This window comes from Triturus cristatus, chromosome 11 (genome assembly GCF_964204655.1).
Source record: "Triturus cristatus chromosome 11, aTriCri1.1, whole genome shotgun sequence".
Classification (NCBI taxonomy): Eukaryota; Metazoa; Chordata; class Amphibia; order Caudata; family Salamandridae; genus Triturus; species Triturus cristatus.
In genome coordinates, this window is record NC_140594.1 from 532,855,401 (window position 1) to 532,873,553 (window position 18,153).

The 18,153-nt window shown below is 41.2% G+C and overlaps 1 protein-coding gene across 1 annotated transcript in view; it reads left to right on the forward strand.

Moving 5' to 3' along the window:
- Window positions 1-15,903, forward strand: part of MTHFD2 (methylenetetrahydrofolate dehydrogenase (NADP+ dependent) 2, methenyltetrahydrofolate cyclohydrolase) — a 34,042-nt gene extending 18,139 nt beyond the window's left edge. The window contains exons 3-8 of the mRNA XM_085633453.1: window positions 2,689-2,811; window positions 6,560-6,712; window positions 7,390-7,497; window positions 7,577-7,669; window positions 9,379-9,504; window positions 15,431-15,903. Of these exons, the coding sequence (XP_085489579.1) occupies window positions 2,689-2,811; window positions 6,560-6,712; window positions 7,390-7,497; window positions 7,577-7,669; window positions 9,379-9,504; window positions 15,431-15,570 (743 nt within the window). The 3' untranslated portion in view covers window positions 15,571-15,903. The remainder of the gene's footprint in view (window positions 1-2,688; window positions 2,812-6,559; window positions 6,713-7,389; window positions 7,498-7,576; window positions 7,670-9,378; window positions 9,505-15,430) is intronic.
- The last annotated feature ends 2,250 nt before the right edge of the window (window positions 15,904-18,153 follow it).

An 18,153-nucleotide genomic window follows, 5' to 3' on the forward strand; every position in this document is an offset into this window, starting at 1 on the left:
GGGTTCATATGAACTGAATTTCTTATTGTGACACATCTTCAAACTTGTCTTCTAACATAATGTTAATGTGCTACTTTGGAAGCAAGTGTTCCATAAAAGACAGATCTCTTGACTGGGGGGTGAGTGTTTGAAAAGTTTCAGCACTTCATCCCTCATCTTGTTGTGTTTGCTATGTTTGCCCTAAGTGGTAGGCTATGTCTAGATGTGGGCCCTCTGCAACTGGATTCAAGCTAACCTGGCTGATATGATTTTTAAGCTTGTAAAGCGCGCGAATGCCCGAAGGCGTCTTGGCGCTACGGTTAGATACACTGCAGGGATGCAATACTAGCTTAACAGGGGTACAACCATGTTTTGACTGCCCTTCTGAAAGCCAGAAGCGGCGGGCTACTTTCTATATTGATAGGTAGAAGGTTCCACAGCTTGGCTGTCCTCAGCAGGAAGCTTCTTCCTCCCCACCTAACCTGTTTGAACTTGGGTACTTGAACGCGTTTTGCGTTAGTGGATCTCAGACTCTAGCTGGGACATACCATTTGAAGTGAGTTCTAAGTGCCTTATATGCCAGACACAGGGTCTTTAATTTTATCCCTTTGTCCACTGGCAGCCAGTGCAGGTCCTTCAGTCTATGGGAGATTGATTCGGATCTAGGAATGTTTAGCACTAGTCTTGCTGCTGCGTTCTGGAGATGTTGCAGTTTAGTTAAATATTGGGTTTGAATCCCTGTATATAAAGCGTTGCCATGGTCCAATCTAGACAGGGCGAGCGCCGTGACCACTGTTGTCCATGAGTCAAGGGGGATAAACGGGCATATTCTTCTAATCATTTTTAGTATGTACCAAATGGAAGAAGACAGATTATTGGTCTGGGCCTTAAAGGTCAGTTTGTCATCGAATATAAATCTGAGATTTTTGACTTTACATACTGGAATTGGGCAATTGCCCAGACTGTCAGGCCACCATTTGGGGGATGATGATGAGGGGTGATATCCCAAAACCGATCACAGGATGCTTGGTCCTGGTCAAGGGAGGACATTGCATGTGGCTGGATTCAACCCAGATCTCTTGACGGGGGGGGGGGGGGGGGGGTGGGGGTGCGAGTGTTCGAAAAGTTTCAGCACTCCATCCATCTTGTTGTGTTTGTCATAAGACTGGCAGCTTGTATTGTGTGTATTATCGGGATTAGTTCTTGCCCCCCACCCAAGTGGTACTCCTATGTCAATGCAAATTTAAAAAAAATTTTTTTAACAATACTTGCAGAATTTTTTTAATTTATTTAATTTTCCTAAAATATTCCAGTTAGAAAAGTAAATAAGCCTCCTGGAATATTTAGCTGGAAGATGAACTTATCCCTAAATATTCAAAGACTGGCGTTCGAATAGGAGATTGGCCTTCTCAATGTCCATAAAACGCTTTGTCCTGAAAAAATAAATGAAGGCAAGAAACTTAATTTTGACCGATTTGCAAAGAAATATTCCATAGGACCTTGAAGAATAAAGTGCTATGCAAGGTGTCTTGTAGACCCTCTTCCTGTACCCCGTTCCTGTTGCAGGACACAACTTTACAATATGAACCAGAGGCTTCACCGACTGCTGTCCTCCAACATTGGACCTCACTGGGGCCCGACCTTACTATTGAAGATTCATAAAGCATAATTCGACAGCCGTCTAGCACTTCCTCGAAACTGGCTACACTAGAGGCTTTGATGTTCAGTTTTTCTCATTTTATCATGTCACTTTAGAGAATTATTTTGATGTAAATGGTTTCTCAGTGTGGTGATTGAAGCCTCTCGTTGACTCTGAACAACCTCTGAGTGCACACTTCTCACAACATGGCACTCCTGCTGGTGGGGTATTCGTTCCGTTCCCAGTCAGCCTTTAGATGCCCTTAAGGATTTACTGTAGGAGGCAACTTCATTCCAAGCAAGCACAAATAAGGCCTTCCTTAATGAGTTACGCACATTGAGTTTTTGAGGGAGACGGTCAATCTGTCTTAGTCGGACTAGAACAGATGTTTTCATTCAAAGTATCCATTCCTTCTAGGACTTCACTAGTAGATGGAACAAAAATTAGTATAATAAGTACTTCTGCTTCAAGATTCACATCCTTTTCACTACCTAGTCTGAAGCTGTAAGTGATATTTGAAACATTGCTCCCTGTAAAACAGATGGCGCATTCATTTTATTTGTAATAGATATTAAGACTTTTAAAGTGGCTATCAGGTTTTTTTCCTATTTTCAGAGGGCTTGCCACAGTCTTGCAGTGTGTAATTCTGCAGTCTGTTAATGTGTCAGTGGTCCCCATAAAGGAGGTTTGAATTGAGACCTAATTCCACCTTTATTCAATGCATCCTCCATCAGTCGGGTTTTCTCCCTTCGTCAGTCTAGTTGAATAACCGTTAGTAACGCTTTAGGACCATGATTCTCAATTATGTCAATGCTAGTGCTACGAAATGGCTGTAAGAAGATGTGTAGGACAATGAAAAAGAATTTTTTACTAATTAAAAATGCAATATTTTTACTTGTGAATGTTCTTTAATATAGTAATGATAACTTTGCTGTCTTGTGTTTACTACGTTGCCTTTTCTATGGATTGTCTGGGCACTGGGCTTTTAAGAAACTTTGTTCTATATAGTACAGGAATGCACATTTGTGGTAATGATAAACCTTAAGCGTGCATTATTTTTTACCACGTAGGAATCAGCAGTGAAACCATCTTAAAACCTGCCTCCATCACAGAAGAGGAACTGTTGGATTTAATAAACGAGTTGAACAACGACAGCAAAGTAGATGGTCTACTGGTGCAACTCCCACTTCCAGGTAAGATTGTTTATAAGATCTTTGTGTTCTGTCGAAAAAATGTCATTGTGAAGCATTCATCATCTAAATCCTCATTTTATTTTAATCTTTCCATCTAGGTAGGCATACAGTCCCTTGTTAATGTTTTCTGACATTTCCAGTATGATCGTTTTTTTTTAACAATCCCATGTCTTTCCAAATTTGGTTTTGTGAGAATTTTACATTTTGTGTAAACTGTATTTGCTAGTTCATCACTCCAAGTATGGGGTCGTTTATGAATCAATAGTGTAAATAACTAGGATTATCCCTGTGCTTAGAACACCACCTCTCTTCTTCAGCCACTGTATTGATCAATGTGGTAGAGTACAGATTGTCAGCTTGGATTTTTGTACTCCTGTTACATAGGTTGAGCGGCTGTAACCTATCCTGCTTTAAAGGAAGTTGGAGGCAAAAAATAACCTTTTGCCACTTGTTGCTTGTATGAGGCAGAACCTCACTAGGGAGGGTATCTTGGTGCTTCGAGACATGGTAGGCATTAATGTGTGATATCGATGGCACTTGGCTAGTATGTAAATAGTGAGTGTCCATGCTTTTCAGAATTTTGGAGCTGCCATCTTACTATGAGGAAGAATCCCAGAGGCAGCGGCCTAGACACCAATCTAAGCGACGTCCAACTGTCATCTTTAATTTAGCACAGAAGGTCAGATGATCCAGAAAGCTTTGTCGACCAGGCATAATGATTTGCATTGCTTGTCTTCAGGCAAGGAAATGTAGTAGTTAAGCAGTTCGAGCATGCATGGTTTTGTGTTCAGATTACATAAGCAATGGAAAGTCACTGTATGTGCTTCACATACTTGATGTGTTGAGCTAGCAGTATTAGGTGATGGCGGTATTTACATAATCTAATTGAGGCGAGTGGAGATGACCGCATACATGAAACAGTGTGGGAAAGACAGGAACTGAAGTTGAGTCAGCAGTCAGGTTGTGATGCAAGAGATCAAGCAAAAAAGTGCTCCAGTTTTTGCCTATAACCGCTGAGGTGTAGAGGACCATGGTTGTTGGCCATCATGGTGCTCAAGTCGAGAATTGGTAGATAGTATTTCATAGTTAATTGAATTCAGTTACAGGGGATTGAGGCGAAGGGGTAAAAAAGCAGATGGTATACTGAGCTGTTGACCTGTCCATCTGTGCAATGATCGACATGACATTCAGAATCTTTGCATTATTGTGCCGCCCAGCCTCCGGGATGTGGGCTACATGGCTGTGTATAGTGCTGAGACGAGGGGTGGGCTCTGAGGTATCATGTGTACTTAGGTTGACGTCACGGAGTTCTCATTCTTAATTCTGCAATAAAAACACGTTTAAAAAAAAAAATAGTTAATTGAATTCAGTATGAGAAATGGTTGCTTGGCATACAAATGAACAGCAGTAAGACTGTGTGTACTTCACTGTTGACTGCATCATGATGTCATCTTAAACACTTGTCTAAGCACGTGAACATGTAGCTTTATGTAGAGAAAGTGACCTTCCTAGCAGTTGAATGTATTGTAATGGAGGGGGCCTCCATCACACTTGTTTGACTTAACTCTGAAGATAAAAGAGCATATTTCTCTTGAAATGGAAGCAAAGTGATCGGTTCTAGAGTTTTCACCTAGATACCATCCTCCATCTTTGAATAGTTGTGATTGGTAGATGGTTTCAAATGCAGCAGAAGGTTGGTATGCAGAGTTTACCACCAAACAATCAGGGATTTGTAGAGCACACTACTCACCCGTGAGGGTCTCAAGGTGCTGGGGGAGTGGGGTTTTGGCCAGCTCCGGGCATCCAAAGAGCCAGGTTTTGAGGCTTGTTCTGAATGCTTGTAGTGGTGGGGCTTCGTCTGATGCTGAGGGGGCTGCGATGTAGGAGAAGGATCTGCCTGCCCTTCTGGCTCTGTGGATGCAGGGGAGTTCGGCCAGGACTAGGTCAGTGGAGCGGAGGTTTCTCTTAGGGGCGTATTAACTGCTAAAAGTTGGTTTGTAAAGGACAATGCGGTTTGCTGTGTGCTCTATTAGCTGGTTATGAAGGGAAGTTGTGAAATTTTGTGGAAGTTGAAGGATCTGAACCATCTGTGGTGTTATGAGGAGTCATCATAGCCAAAAGTAAACGTAAGGATGGTTAAAGGCGAAAAGCCGAAGCTCGTTAAACCCAACATTCTTTTCTCACCTACAGTTCCTGAAAAGTGGTGCATATTCAAAGTCTCTGAAATACCTATATTGCTTCAATAACCTTACCTTTTTGAGCAGTAGAAATAGAGGTTTTCATAGTGTTTAATGACCAGAAAATCTAAATTCACTATTATAGTCCTTCATCTGCATTTACTTTAGTGGCTACTGCAGATACAATTGGAATATGGGTGTGCTGTCAAGTCGGTTGGACCAAATATCACCTTTGGAACATTGCTACTATTTTATTGGTTAAGCCCCAGTCGAGTTTAGGGTTTGGGAATCTTTTTCTATTTCTTCTTTATGAGGAAGTTGTTGCTGAATGATCGAACAGCTAATCGGCGAGCACAGTAGTCCTACAAGAGATTGCCTCCGTGATCGCTCAGAAGTTCTGCTCTTCTGGAAAAATGGATGGGGGATCGTATTTCCTTTTTCTTACTAGTTTTTTTTCTCATGGAGGTGTAAGTGCCGCCACACATCGCTCAATCTATTGCTAATTTTAAAGCCGCAAACATTGTGGAGGACTGTGGGACTTCCTCTGTCCCTGTCCATCAGAGCCAGCTTGGCTAAAGGAGCTGTATAGCCGCAACACCAGGCTGAAGAAGAGGCAGTCTTGAGTAGCCAAAGGAAGAACCCTATTCCGGCCACCTATTTGTGCACCTGAGGATTGTGGCAAAGACCCCTCCGCTTCCAGGAAGCGGTTGATTCTAGGGCAAGACAAGAAGTTGGAGAATGAATAGTAAAGTGAGCATAGAAAATGGTGTTGCTTAGTAAAATCAAGGCCAAAACAGAAAGTAGATAAAAGTCCTAAAAAGCCGCTAAATTATGTTATCCACATAAACCGCAAACCATTCAGGGAATGAAGAACATGTTAATAAAAACAAGCTAGTTGGTAATGACAGCAGACAATAAGAGGGAGTGCAAGTCAGTTGGGAGGGCTATTATCCGCAGCAAGAAAAGAATGGATCGTTGCCTGGTGCTGTTATTCTTTAGCCAAACAAGTTGCCTAGCAAGGTCTATTTTTGCATGCTGCTTTTGAAGCGTGGAATTGAAAGGTAAAGGCTTTTTATTAAGGAGCTCCTTAAATTGAAAGGTATAAACACAATAGGTGTCTCCTATTTTGACACTTCTGTGGGCTATACTGACTGGATGAGAGTAGTAGATGGAACTATGGTTAAATTCCTATATGGAATGAGAGAATGGAAATGGCCACTTCAATAACTGAACAGGTCATGGTACCTTATGAATGCAGTTTCACTCTGCCATTTACTGGAGTATAAAATTTAATTCTACAAACTAATGAGAAATTGAGAACAGGGTGGTCTTGGAATATTGGATGATTTGGGGCAGTTGGGGAAGCCTTTGGCCCTTCAGGCTGTTGTATTGTCCACCTTTCGTTGGATCCTGGTTATTTTTGAATTGGTCGAGTTGTATTCTGTTGGTTCATACAGTGATTGCCGTCCCCCTTCCTCCTATCTTACCCCACCATGATTTGTTTGCTACTTCCAACAGTTTTGCATGGAAATACATTGCAAGTCACACATGATGTATCCCTTCTCTTTTAGACCATATTGATGAAAGAAAGATCTGCAATGCAGTGACACCCTCTAAAGATGTTGATGGCTTCCATGTAGTAAACGTGGGTCGGATGTGCTTGGACCAATATTCTATGCTACCAGCAACACCTTGGGGTGTATGGGAAATAATCAAAAGAACAGGTACGGGATATTACAAATTTCGCTGTGCAATAGATTTAAGTAAACAAGAGTTAGTTGAGAAAAAAACAAGTTCTGTAATTTATTGCCTCGGTGTTATGAACCATACCAGCTACCGTTCTATTCAGTTATAAATCTTTTAAGTTGCCTCATCACAGCGTTTTATGGTAAAAAATGAATGCATATGGTTTGTCATGCTGTGCCATTACTTGGTGCTCGTTCTCATAATGCTTCTGCAAACTGCTGAACTACCAGGGGTAATACAGCATTTTTGTTTGACCATTCTAACTCTTCAGACTTCCAGTTACCTCCCAGTTTGACCTCCATTTTCCAAAGCCTGACCACAAGAGCTCCTTTTGCCAATGTGCTACCATACACGTCCCTTAATAGGCAGAGGTGTTTTTTTCCTAGATATTCCCCCTCCCGTCTCTAACTTGCCTGCTGTTTAAACTTTACCCACCTGCTCCTATTTGTGAACATCTGATTTTTTTTTTGGTCCTATAGGTATTTATTTTTCCACACTTAAGTCTTCATAAAACATTTTATAGAATAATTTTTTTGCACAGACATTTTCCAGTTATTTGCTTTGGATTCTGTGTAAGTACTATTAGAGTAATGGTCTCATTTCAGCTGCTGACCCCTTCAGCTAACGTCTTAATGCATTCTTTTCCACGTTTTAGGAATACCCACCATGGGGAAAAATGTAGTTGTGGCCGGCAGATCCAAGAATGTTGGCATGCCCATTGCAATGTTGCTGCATACAGATGGCGGGCATGAGCGTCCAGGAGGTTTGTAATATATGTATTGTTGAGGAACAGTAGCTGCATCAATTTTTGACATGCCACTTAAAGTTTTTTTTTTTTGTAGGTGATGCAACGGTAACTATCTCCCACCGCTATACTCCCAAGGAACAGCTCACACAACACACGAAGAATGCGGACATTGTAGTAGCAGCTGCAGGTATAAAATAATTGCTTATGATCCTCTCAGTTAATTGTGCAGTAATGGTAAATTATGTAGATAATTAATGTTTGAATATTAAATTCCCATAAAGGATGTTTTCTAGAGTTTCTACTGTATCACAACTCTAAACAAAATCGGCTTTCCTATGGTATTGCTATTTCATTAGGCAGCAGTGCCAGTTTGTCACATGGGCAGTGAAGCTCACATTACCCCTAGCCTAAATGCTAACCTGAAATCTTTTCTTAGCTTCAAGGGACTGCTGACTCCCTGCACTTTCAGTTTTTCTCTACAGTAGCAGTTGCCAACTCAGCATGTCTCCACAGGCAGCCCTTCGCTCTTGACAGTTGCTGCTGGGCGCTGGGGTTGGCCCGCCTAACTGTTTAAGGAGAACACTTTTTGATTAATCTGGGGCTGCTTTGTGAAAGCTTTAGCCTGCTCACACTGCTCCTTAGCTGATTCACCAGCCTACTGTCCATGGCCCCTCTTACTTTGAGCTTGCTGGTACATTTCTGTCTTTCCAGTTACGCAGAGCAAAACTCGCTGCACGTTAACACAATAGGTTTTTATGGTGTCCGAATCATCCAAAAGACTTATGCCCTCATTTGAAGATTGGTAAATGTGGAACCAAATGCTCGGTTGAAAATTCTGTGGTTCCCTTATCTCATTTGGAGACAGGAAACGCAATCTGACTCTGAGGTCGGAAATCTTCACAAGAGTCCAACAGTGCCACAGTGCAGCCAGTTTTAGAAAGCTTGCTGCCACATTTGTGGCAGGCCTTCCAATCCTCTTTTCCTATGCACACTCTGTAGTATTCTTGCATGATCTTGTATTCCCTATGTTTCTCTGTCCTAACTGCTCAGCCTCTGTGTGTGTATTCTCTATGGAATGTTGGTGAGTGGACCTTAAGTAGAATACCTGGATGAGGAGTGACAGTTGGTGGTGGGACTGTTGATATCAGCTACAGGCTGGCCTACAGGACTTGTATACCTGGTAATGATGACCTACCTGTTAATAAGGACTCCCTGATACTACCTGTGAATAAACCTACTTGGATTACAATTTACCAGCGTGTCATCATTACTGCACACTCTCTATGTAAACCATGGTGTTTTCAAACTGTTAGGTTATTTAGGGCATTGAGTATCAACGGGAGAAATGTTTTTGTCTTAGGCCATGCACTTCAGACCCCTTCATTATACCTGAACCCACTTAGCTTGTGCTGATTGATGTAGCTTCTAGATTATGAAATCCTGGCATTGTTTCCTGAGCTTCTTGTGGACATAAGCTGCTTCTTTTTTATGCCGGTTGTGCCTATTGATATCTGAGAATTAATTTTGGCATGTTCTTGCCTTTGTGGAGATTCCTCAAAACTGTGAGATGGATACGGGGTCTGGGGCTGGTCATAGAAACCTCCTCTCACAAGGCTGACATTTCAAAGGCATCCTTTTAATTAAGCCATACACTTTACTTCTGTGACCATCTTCTAATTTGAGCTGTCCTGATCCTCGGTGTAGTGAGAAAATTAACTTAGAGTTTATTGCTATGACAAGTAGAGTTTGTTTATATTTCCAACACCACAGGTGTACACATTTCGTTAATATTTACTTGATGCCTTCATGTTAGAAAGTTGAATGCGATGTGGAACTTCTTTGAAAATAAGCCACTAATAAATGCTTCTATGTTGTACCAATAATTTTCTTTTATAGGTATCCCAAATCTCATCACAGCTGAAATGATTAAGGAAGGCGCTGTAGTCATTGATGTTGGAATTAATCGTGTGCAGGATCCGATCACTGGAAAACCAAAGTTGGTCGGGGATGTAGATTTTGAAGGTAAATTTTGCCATGGAGGTATTTTGAGCACTTTGGAAGGCTGTTTTTTTTGCTGCCCATATTTTGTCGGAAAAGCATTCAACAATTATGCTTGTGATGTCTCATAGTATACTATTCCCCTGATTTGTGCAATGCCCTGGCAATGCAGCCAGGGATCTTGAGCAACTAATCGCTATGATAATTTTTACAAGAGTGGAGCATATGTCTGACTACAGGCTCTGCACCTTATGTGCTTGTTTGCTCCCTGCATGCAAGATAAATTTGTCTACAACTGAGAAATAGATTGGTAGTAATTGGGTTATCGGCATGTTGGCCTGGATTAAGTTACCAGTGCCTGCAGTAAGTCTTCAGGGTGCCTGGCTGTTTTTTCTAGTTCCCCCTGCAACCAAATTCTTGGAAAGATTTTGAAACATTTTAATTCAAGAGGTGTCTGAGAAGTACTGCATGTGACTACCGCAATGAAATTGGTAAAATCGTGTTTGTATACCCGACGTTGTTTAGAACAAGCATGTTGCCACATCCAAAAGACTGGCCTGCATGCCATAGTAGATGACTGTGTCTGGGTCTCTAAAATACTTTAAATTCCAAGCCATCTTTGACACTTGAACTAAAGATTCAGATTACATTGCTTTGGATCCTTGAAAATGTAGAAACAATTGCTAACGCTAGTGCCCATGGGTAGCTGGATCACCTTCATTATGTAACTTTAAAAGATGGCAAGAGCTTTTGCCAGACACAATTACTTTTTAATCCGCTTAAAACCTTGCGGTCTGAAGGGAATAGATTCCCCATCAGGATATTCGTTTGTGCTGAGCACCTCTAATGAAATGGGAAGCAAATTCAACCGAGGGTCTTGCTGCTAATGCCAACATGGCTTCACTTGGTTACTCCTTATTCTGTTGACAAGCTCAGGATGACTTTTGGAATGCTCTGTTTAATCATCACGGTATGGTGTAATTGTATTTAGTAGCCAGGGTCCTACCTGTAGAGTTTTAAAAGGTGTGCACTAACATGTCCCTCTTCAAGGGTTAAACAACAATGGTGCAAATTATCAGGACCAAAGAAATACGAATGCCTATCAATTGCAGAGGCCAGTGTACATTCTAATAGTCTGGTTGCTCTAAAACCAGGTCTTCTGTCCATAATGACAGTTTAGGTGAGATGCTGAGTTGGGTCTCAAGACTATTAACGTCTGTAAATTGACTGAAAGAGTGGCCATAAGAGGGAGAAGATTGATTAGAAAGTTTGAGTTTTTTCAGGGGATTAAGAGGAGAGGCTTTTCAGCTAGTAGTCCAGGTAGAAGTAGATGTAAATCTGCCGCCGCTTTGGAGAAAGCTCAAGGGATAAAGCTGCATGCAACTGGTTATGGATCTGATGCCCACACGAAGAATTTCCTCTGAGGGTTCCATTGGAATTGCTATGTTTTGCGTGGTATACCCCCAGATTTTTACCTCTACTGTTTTTGCTAGCAGTAGAACTCTGTGGACTTTAACTCTGGTAACCAGTGTTCGTTCTCCTCTTTTCAACATGTTAAAATTGGTATATGACTAATTGACATTTCTTTTTTGATAATCAAATTTATTGATTTTATGCAAACACAAATTCTAATTGACATTTAACTTCCCTAGATGTCCTTAGTATATGGCACAAAGTGTACCCAGGGCCACTTTAAAGTTAAATTTCAATAGTGAACTGCAGCACCTACTGTGCCATCCACTACAGTGACAATGTAAAACATGGCCTCAGGTCTGAATGTAGTAGTGGGAACACTGCAATAAAAGGTGTGTAAATAAACTTATGACCGGTCAAAAGCCCCGCCCCCCTCCTTAACTAATAGGTCACCCCTAGGTAGGCGTTAGTCTTCAAAGCAGTAGTGCATGGCATTTAAAAGTCGGGCATGTAGAAATTAAATGTTAACATATCCACAGTTACTAGCCCCAAAAAGCTATTTTTCACTGTTTGGCCTAGCTGCCCCATTTAGAAAATCAGGGTAAAGATTAAGATACTAATGCAGTATCTTAGGAAATAGACCAGATAGAAAAGTAAAATACTTTTTTATAGGCTTTTAAATTCAATAGTGAAGTGAGACATTTAATAAATATTAAGGGAAATGACTTTTTAGAAAGTTACTTTTCCCTGCTCTGAGGTCCTGGAGCACTTTAGAAGCGTACTACAGTTGTTGATTGAGGCTGAAAGGTCAAGTCAGAAGTTAAAATCTTTGACCAGGATGAACCTGATTGGTGCATCAGATCTGCTGTCCATCGTGGCCAGCCTCAAATAGTGCCTAGGTCTCAATCTGCCACAACAATTAACTATAATTGGCAATTTGTGCTTATTGGTGCTAGTCCTACTTGAAACTCTAAAAGTTTGTATCTTCGGTTACCCTTATGGTCTTTTTGCCATGTTGGTGTTTTTGTTTATTAAATCTTTAGTTTTCTGATTTGGTTTTGGATTTTATTGCTTTGCATTTTGACTTTAATACTGTTTCAGTACTGCATACATACTTTACTGTTTCAGTACTGCATACATACTTTACACATTGCCATAACTTTAGTCTGTCTCCCCTATGCCATCTCTCCTCAATGGTTGAGCTCAATTTATTTTATTGACATTAAGGGTTCACCCTAACGAGGGTTTTAATCAATGGTCCCTCAAATCCTTTTTTTTTTTCTTCTTTTTTTTCCGCTCTGTCTGGCAGTGTAAAGTCCCTGTGCACTGTTGCCAAGTTTGTGTGCCAAGAAACCGAGCAATCATGCAACACTTACCTAGGATTCCAGTTTAGGCCATGCAAGCTTATGGTCATGTGTTTTAGTAGCATTTGTTACATTAATTATGTTTATAAACCTGCATTGTGTTACACCTTCTGTGATGCAGCTTTTCACTGGCTTTCATCCTGCTTGAGTGGTAGAGCTGGAGGAGCTAGGAAATTATAGGGAGGACTAAGCCAGTTCTGATCCTTCAGAAAATCCCAGATTAAATTATACAGCAACTGGTATACAAAAAACGACATGCTTTTTCTAATTAAAAATAGGTTATTTCTCATACACTTTCATTTCAATTGATTTGTAGTACAATAGATAGTAGCACTTCAAAATGAGGGTGACCGACTTGGACACCATAAGAAATGACCCCAAACTATGAAAATACACCGAGGATGCAGCATCATACTGTAACTCTAGAGCCATTTGTCAGACAAATATCCATCTAGAAACCTGAGAGACTGAAGTCCCACCAGGTTCCTGAGACCATACCTTCTTTTAAATGATCACGTTAAGGGTGGAATATGTGGGCCAAGACCAGCAGAAGCCGTCCCTATAGCATTAACCTTCTTCTCGTAAACGTGAATAATGTCCAGAGCACAGACTTCAAAGGAAACTTCACCGCTGCTGTAGTCGTGTAGCCACCTCCACTATCTCCAATACTAATGCAGCAACTTGGGACCTTCTGCAGCCTCAGTGCCATGGAAGAGGAATGCTAAAGTGCTGCTCTCCTCTTCCATGTGATGTGCTCCTCCACTCGAGCTTCCCTGCCGCTGCTCCCTGGGCTTTTACAAAGGGCCAATGACCACCTTTTTCGCACTGCTCATGTTTCAAAAGCAGCAGCTGCAAACTCTCTTGTGTCACACGTAAAGTGTGCGCCCTTCACAATCAAGACTGCGTGCTCGGGGAAGTCATGGTGCGTGGGTGCGCACACACTTTACAAGTAACGCTGGTTGTGATTATTCCTTGTGGTGGGTAGTCACCCACCCCAAATCAAATTTCTTACCGCTTCTAGCAAGGGGGTATGAAACTTTTGTTCTTGCATTTGAAAGAGCACAACCCAGCCCCACTGAGGTAGTTGAGAATATGATTCAAGATAGGTATATAGAATGACTTGCAAAGAAGAAAGCTCAATCCTTTGTTGGTCCATAATGGTGTGATATCCATTTGTCGTGTTCACGTGTTATTTCGCTAGATAAGGCTGTGTTCCATTCTGCCTAGGTAATTATAGCCCCAGCTTCAGTAGTTCTTGGAATCACTCCATGCTGCTGTCAATATTTTTCCATGTATTTATTTATATACTGCTCATTAATTGCTGTCCTTGTTTATGGGGACTCTAGAATGCGCGGCATAATCCAGGAATAACCCTTGTGTAATGCAGGAGTATATCAACAGTCCTGCTCTGAAGTGACACACAATCTGTGTTTGCGTAATTATAATATATGGCATAGTATCGGGGTATCTATTACATAATTACTGGTAAACGGTGATCTTGCATAACCTTTATACATTTTTGTGAGCGGAAAAGTTACCGGGTACTTTGCGCTATATTATATGGAAAAAAAGACCCTTTTCTAAATGTGACACTGGAAAATCTGTTAAATTCTCCGCCAACTGACCCTGTATTACGTGTTGCATTTTTTTTTTTTTTTTTCGTTTGAATCCTTTTTTTGGGGGCGGATTCTGTGGAGTCATAGCAAGAGTGATCACAGTGAAAGATACACATCCTCCTCTATAGGGTTCACTTCGCCCTGATAGTATAGTGACACCCCCACATTAGTCAGTTTTGAAAAACCCTTTGTGAAATTCACAGTAACAGAACTAAGACATGAAGAACCTACATAAAAGGAAGGCATCGGAGGAATAAAGAAAAGTAATGAGCTCTGTTCAGCCGGTAACCTCCCTAACCCACACCCCCTGTGAGACAGCACCATCACCACACTTCACACGAGCTCTGCTCCAGACTCCCCACTCCCCTGGGCCTTGGGATGCCACGCCCCACACCAGAGGCGGGGCTAAGCTGTTGTCCTTCACTAGTTGCTCAAAGGATGCAGCCTTCTTGGATTTTGGCAGCTTGGCCCCCTCATTGTTTATTTCTTACAAACTTGGAGGGGAAGGAGGGTGTATGAATCCTTCTGGAATAGTCTCTGGTTCAGAGAACAGTAACTGTTTCATCACTTGTTTCCCTTTCTTGGAGTGAATAATAATGCATTCATTCTCTCTGCTGCCATCTTTGTTACTGTTACGTCCAATCATAGCCAGTTGGGGTTATCATTTCCCATGACTATAAATCTTTTTAGAAGTCGAATCCACTTAGGATTGGGTCAGAACATAGGCACGTCTAACATGAAATTAGAATGGGTCGGTTTTCTCGCAATTATGATATTACTTCACGTATAAGGAGTTTGCTCTTAAAATGCACCTCGAGTAAGTTTCATGGTCTGTTCTGTTACTAGTGTTATTCAGCTGAGCATGCCACTTGGCTTCCCAAAGCTTTTCGATTGACCAATAACCTGTTAACGGTAAATGTTCCCAATAAACAAGTCAAGTGTGCAGAGTTCCCTGACCCTACAAGCTCGCTGATAGCCACCCACAAAGAAGTCGGCAAGAGGTGGAGCTCGCCTATTCCCCAGCAAGCTTCTGCTTTCTTGAAAGTGTTACATATTTATGGCTGAAGTGGTCTGCAGTGAAATAGGGCATCATTTTAACTCAAAGAACATTTATTTGGCTGAACAGCTTTGGATGTATTCATTGCAGAGGAGGATTAAACAGTTCAAGTCTTTGAAGCTTTGGCTTTAAGGTAACATTTTATTAAACAATGCTTTCTTGGTGCGAAGCCTGAAGTTGTGGATCTCGTACAATATTTTTGAGTAAAACTATCAATTGAGCTCTAAATAGTTCTGCTCCCTCTCGTGAGTGTGTGGTCTGTGATTGTATTGGAATGTGCTATTTTAAGAATGTTTTGGCTACTTGTGGAGAGTACAAGAAAATTTAACAAAGGTGCATTGGTAGGTTTGTGGTTTAAAGATACCAATGATGTTTCCAGGCGCCAGCCTTCTCCAAGCAAGTTCCATCTTTTTTTGTCTATTAAATAGTGAAAGTAAGCAGATATTTAGTGTAACTGTCTCTTCACAGCCCACTTCTGATTTCCAATTATTCTTTTATAGGTGTGAAGAAAAAAGCTGGTTATATCACTCCAGTTCCCGGCGGCGTTGGACCCATGACAGTGGCTATGCTAATGAAGAACACAGTTATTGCTGCTAAGAAAATGCTAAAACCAACAGAGTTGCATGCTGTGGCATTATAACAACTCTTGACTAAGACTGTGCGACATTCCAAATCAACCCCCAAAACAGGCCGATAGAAATGCAATATTTTTTTATTTATTGACATTTATTTAAGGAAGACTATGGAAATACTTTTATTCCACTGGTGCTTCGACGTCATGAAACATCCATTGGTTCTCTAATCACAGATGCAAAAGGGAAAGTGGCACTAAGCTGGTGTTGCCAGTTCAAAAGTTGAAAGCTTTGCGCTGTTTGTAAGGGCTAAAGGCTATTCATTCTGTGAAGCAGACAACTCTTAAGCGCTGTTTCAAGCTTTCCATTTGAAAATTGTGAATAAAGTACTACTTTGGTCACGCTTGGCTTTTTTTGTGTTAAATTAATGGTATACTAGACATTGGGATCAGAAACTAAGCTTTCTGGCGTCCACCAGATGGCGCGGAGATCTCGTAAACATTATTGCTTGCAATCTTTTATTTCTACATTTGTTGCCTGTGATAGGTGCATGTTTACCACCATAGTGCTTAGTGGAACCATCACTTAAATGGTCCTCAGAAGTTAGAAGCAAATGCTAAAGTTTTGCCCCAATGTGCACTGAAAAGAAGCTTGCATGATTGTGATCTATATGCATATGAAAAAATGTTTATAATGCAAACATCCATTATTGTGCTTAATTTCTCACAATGCTTAAGGGAATACCAAAAATTGGGTAATTTGAGAAGTGCAAACGTAACCAATCATTGCTGTACAAGGGCATCTAGACAACTTCCCCACTAAATGCTTTTTCATTTACAACCAGACCGTTTTCAAACAATATTGGGTACACATTGGTTAGCTTTGCTATCTTTGTTAAATATTCTGCTGAAAAGCACAGTGTCTTTGCAGTGTGCACAAGCTGCAGCCGTGTCCTCTTCTAGTTGTCTGTTATAGCTTCTAACATATACCTTCCACCAGCTAATAACCGAGTGTCCATTTTTTTTTAAGATAACATGAAGGCAATGGATTGTATTGAGAAAGCCTAATATCCTCCGAGAAATTTGCTAATTAGTGAATAGTTCAATGCTTGCTTCAGGGATGGTTTTGAAACGTGTGTGAAGAGGATTACAGGCGACAAGTCCACGCTATACCTGATGCAATCGTTAATCCAGCGTTGTGTAGCAAGGGAGTGTTGATTGAAGAAAGTTTTGGTCACCAGGAATGTGGACATTAAATGGTCGCTTCCCAGATTGTATGCCTGCTTGGCTCTTAGCTTTTGGCTCAAAGGGTTCTTTCATTGATTGACATCTCATTGTTTTCATTTTGTTTGGGGGAAATGTTGAACGTCTTGCCTTGAATAGGTTGTGGTCATTCTCCATTACATATTGAATCAAACTTGATTCATTTTAACTTACCAGCTCCAAAGAAAGTTGTAGATCATAAAATCATTGTTAGTGTAAATTTAAAATGAAAATAACTTTTGAGATACTGGATGCACCACAGAACGTATTAATATTGCATTAACCTAAACAGTGGGAACTATTGTTATAAAATTAGTTGTCTGTGGTTCTGTCTTGTATCTCAAAGTTTTACCCTTAATGGAGGAAAAGATCAGTTGTGGAACTCTTAGTTTGATGCCGCAGCTCTGCGAGGACTCCTCGTAGCTTTTTGATCCAGTAGTTGATGAACCCCCTCCACAAATGATAAACTTGAAAAATATAAGACTTTATAAGCATTGCTTTGAATAATATATGTAAGGGCGGCAATTCACGCCAGGGTCGATGGGGGATTCTGATAGTTGCGTCAGGAGCATCCTACATCCATCACACCTCAGGCAGTTAGATTCTAGAAGTCGCATGTAGCAGAAGGTGTAGCAGGAGAGACTGCTTTCATTGTTTTAAAAAAACACACCAGGACTACTGTGCCACTTTCTATCCTTGCAAATTGTTTGAGGCTTATGTCCTGTGGCTCCTCTCCTAGATTACTTGAACGTCTCTCTCTCTGTGCCATGTACGTCACCTCTCCTCCCAGGATGTCCAGTCTGGCATTCCATTTCAAGTGACGAGGGGTTATGGGTGAATTCCTGTGGCTATGTCTGTTTAAGCATGTTTGGGTCAGATAGGGCAGGGGTTCTGTCTCTTACTTTTTCTCACTCTTGCATCCTTACTTGACCCTCAAACCCCGCTTCCCGAAAGTGTTGGCAATCCAAATACATTCCTTCTCTTCAATTACCTTTTCACACTCCCAAAGGTTTTGGCTAGTCATTCTCTTGGCTGTACCTCTCAGTCCATTTAACACTTTTGATTGCACCATGCCCGTCCCTCTATCCTGTTCCTGAACTGACTTCTTAGAGCATATACTAAGACTGATTGTATAATCACTGCCCCTCTGCTGCTTTGGTGTGTAATCAATCTGCTGTTTACTGGTGGCTTAACCATGCCTGCAGAGTTTGTGCAAATGTCAGTCCTAAGTGGCCCTTTGTATGCCCTCTACTATCTAAACATTTGCAAAGTTGGCCGTCTGTCGCTCCTGGACAGACCCACAGATAGTAACTTGTGGATCCTCTGATCCCCATCTGGGGCAGCTGTTGCTTTATGATAGACAGGCCTAGTGATGTTTCCTCAACTGCA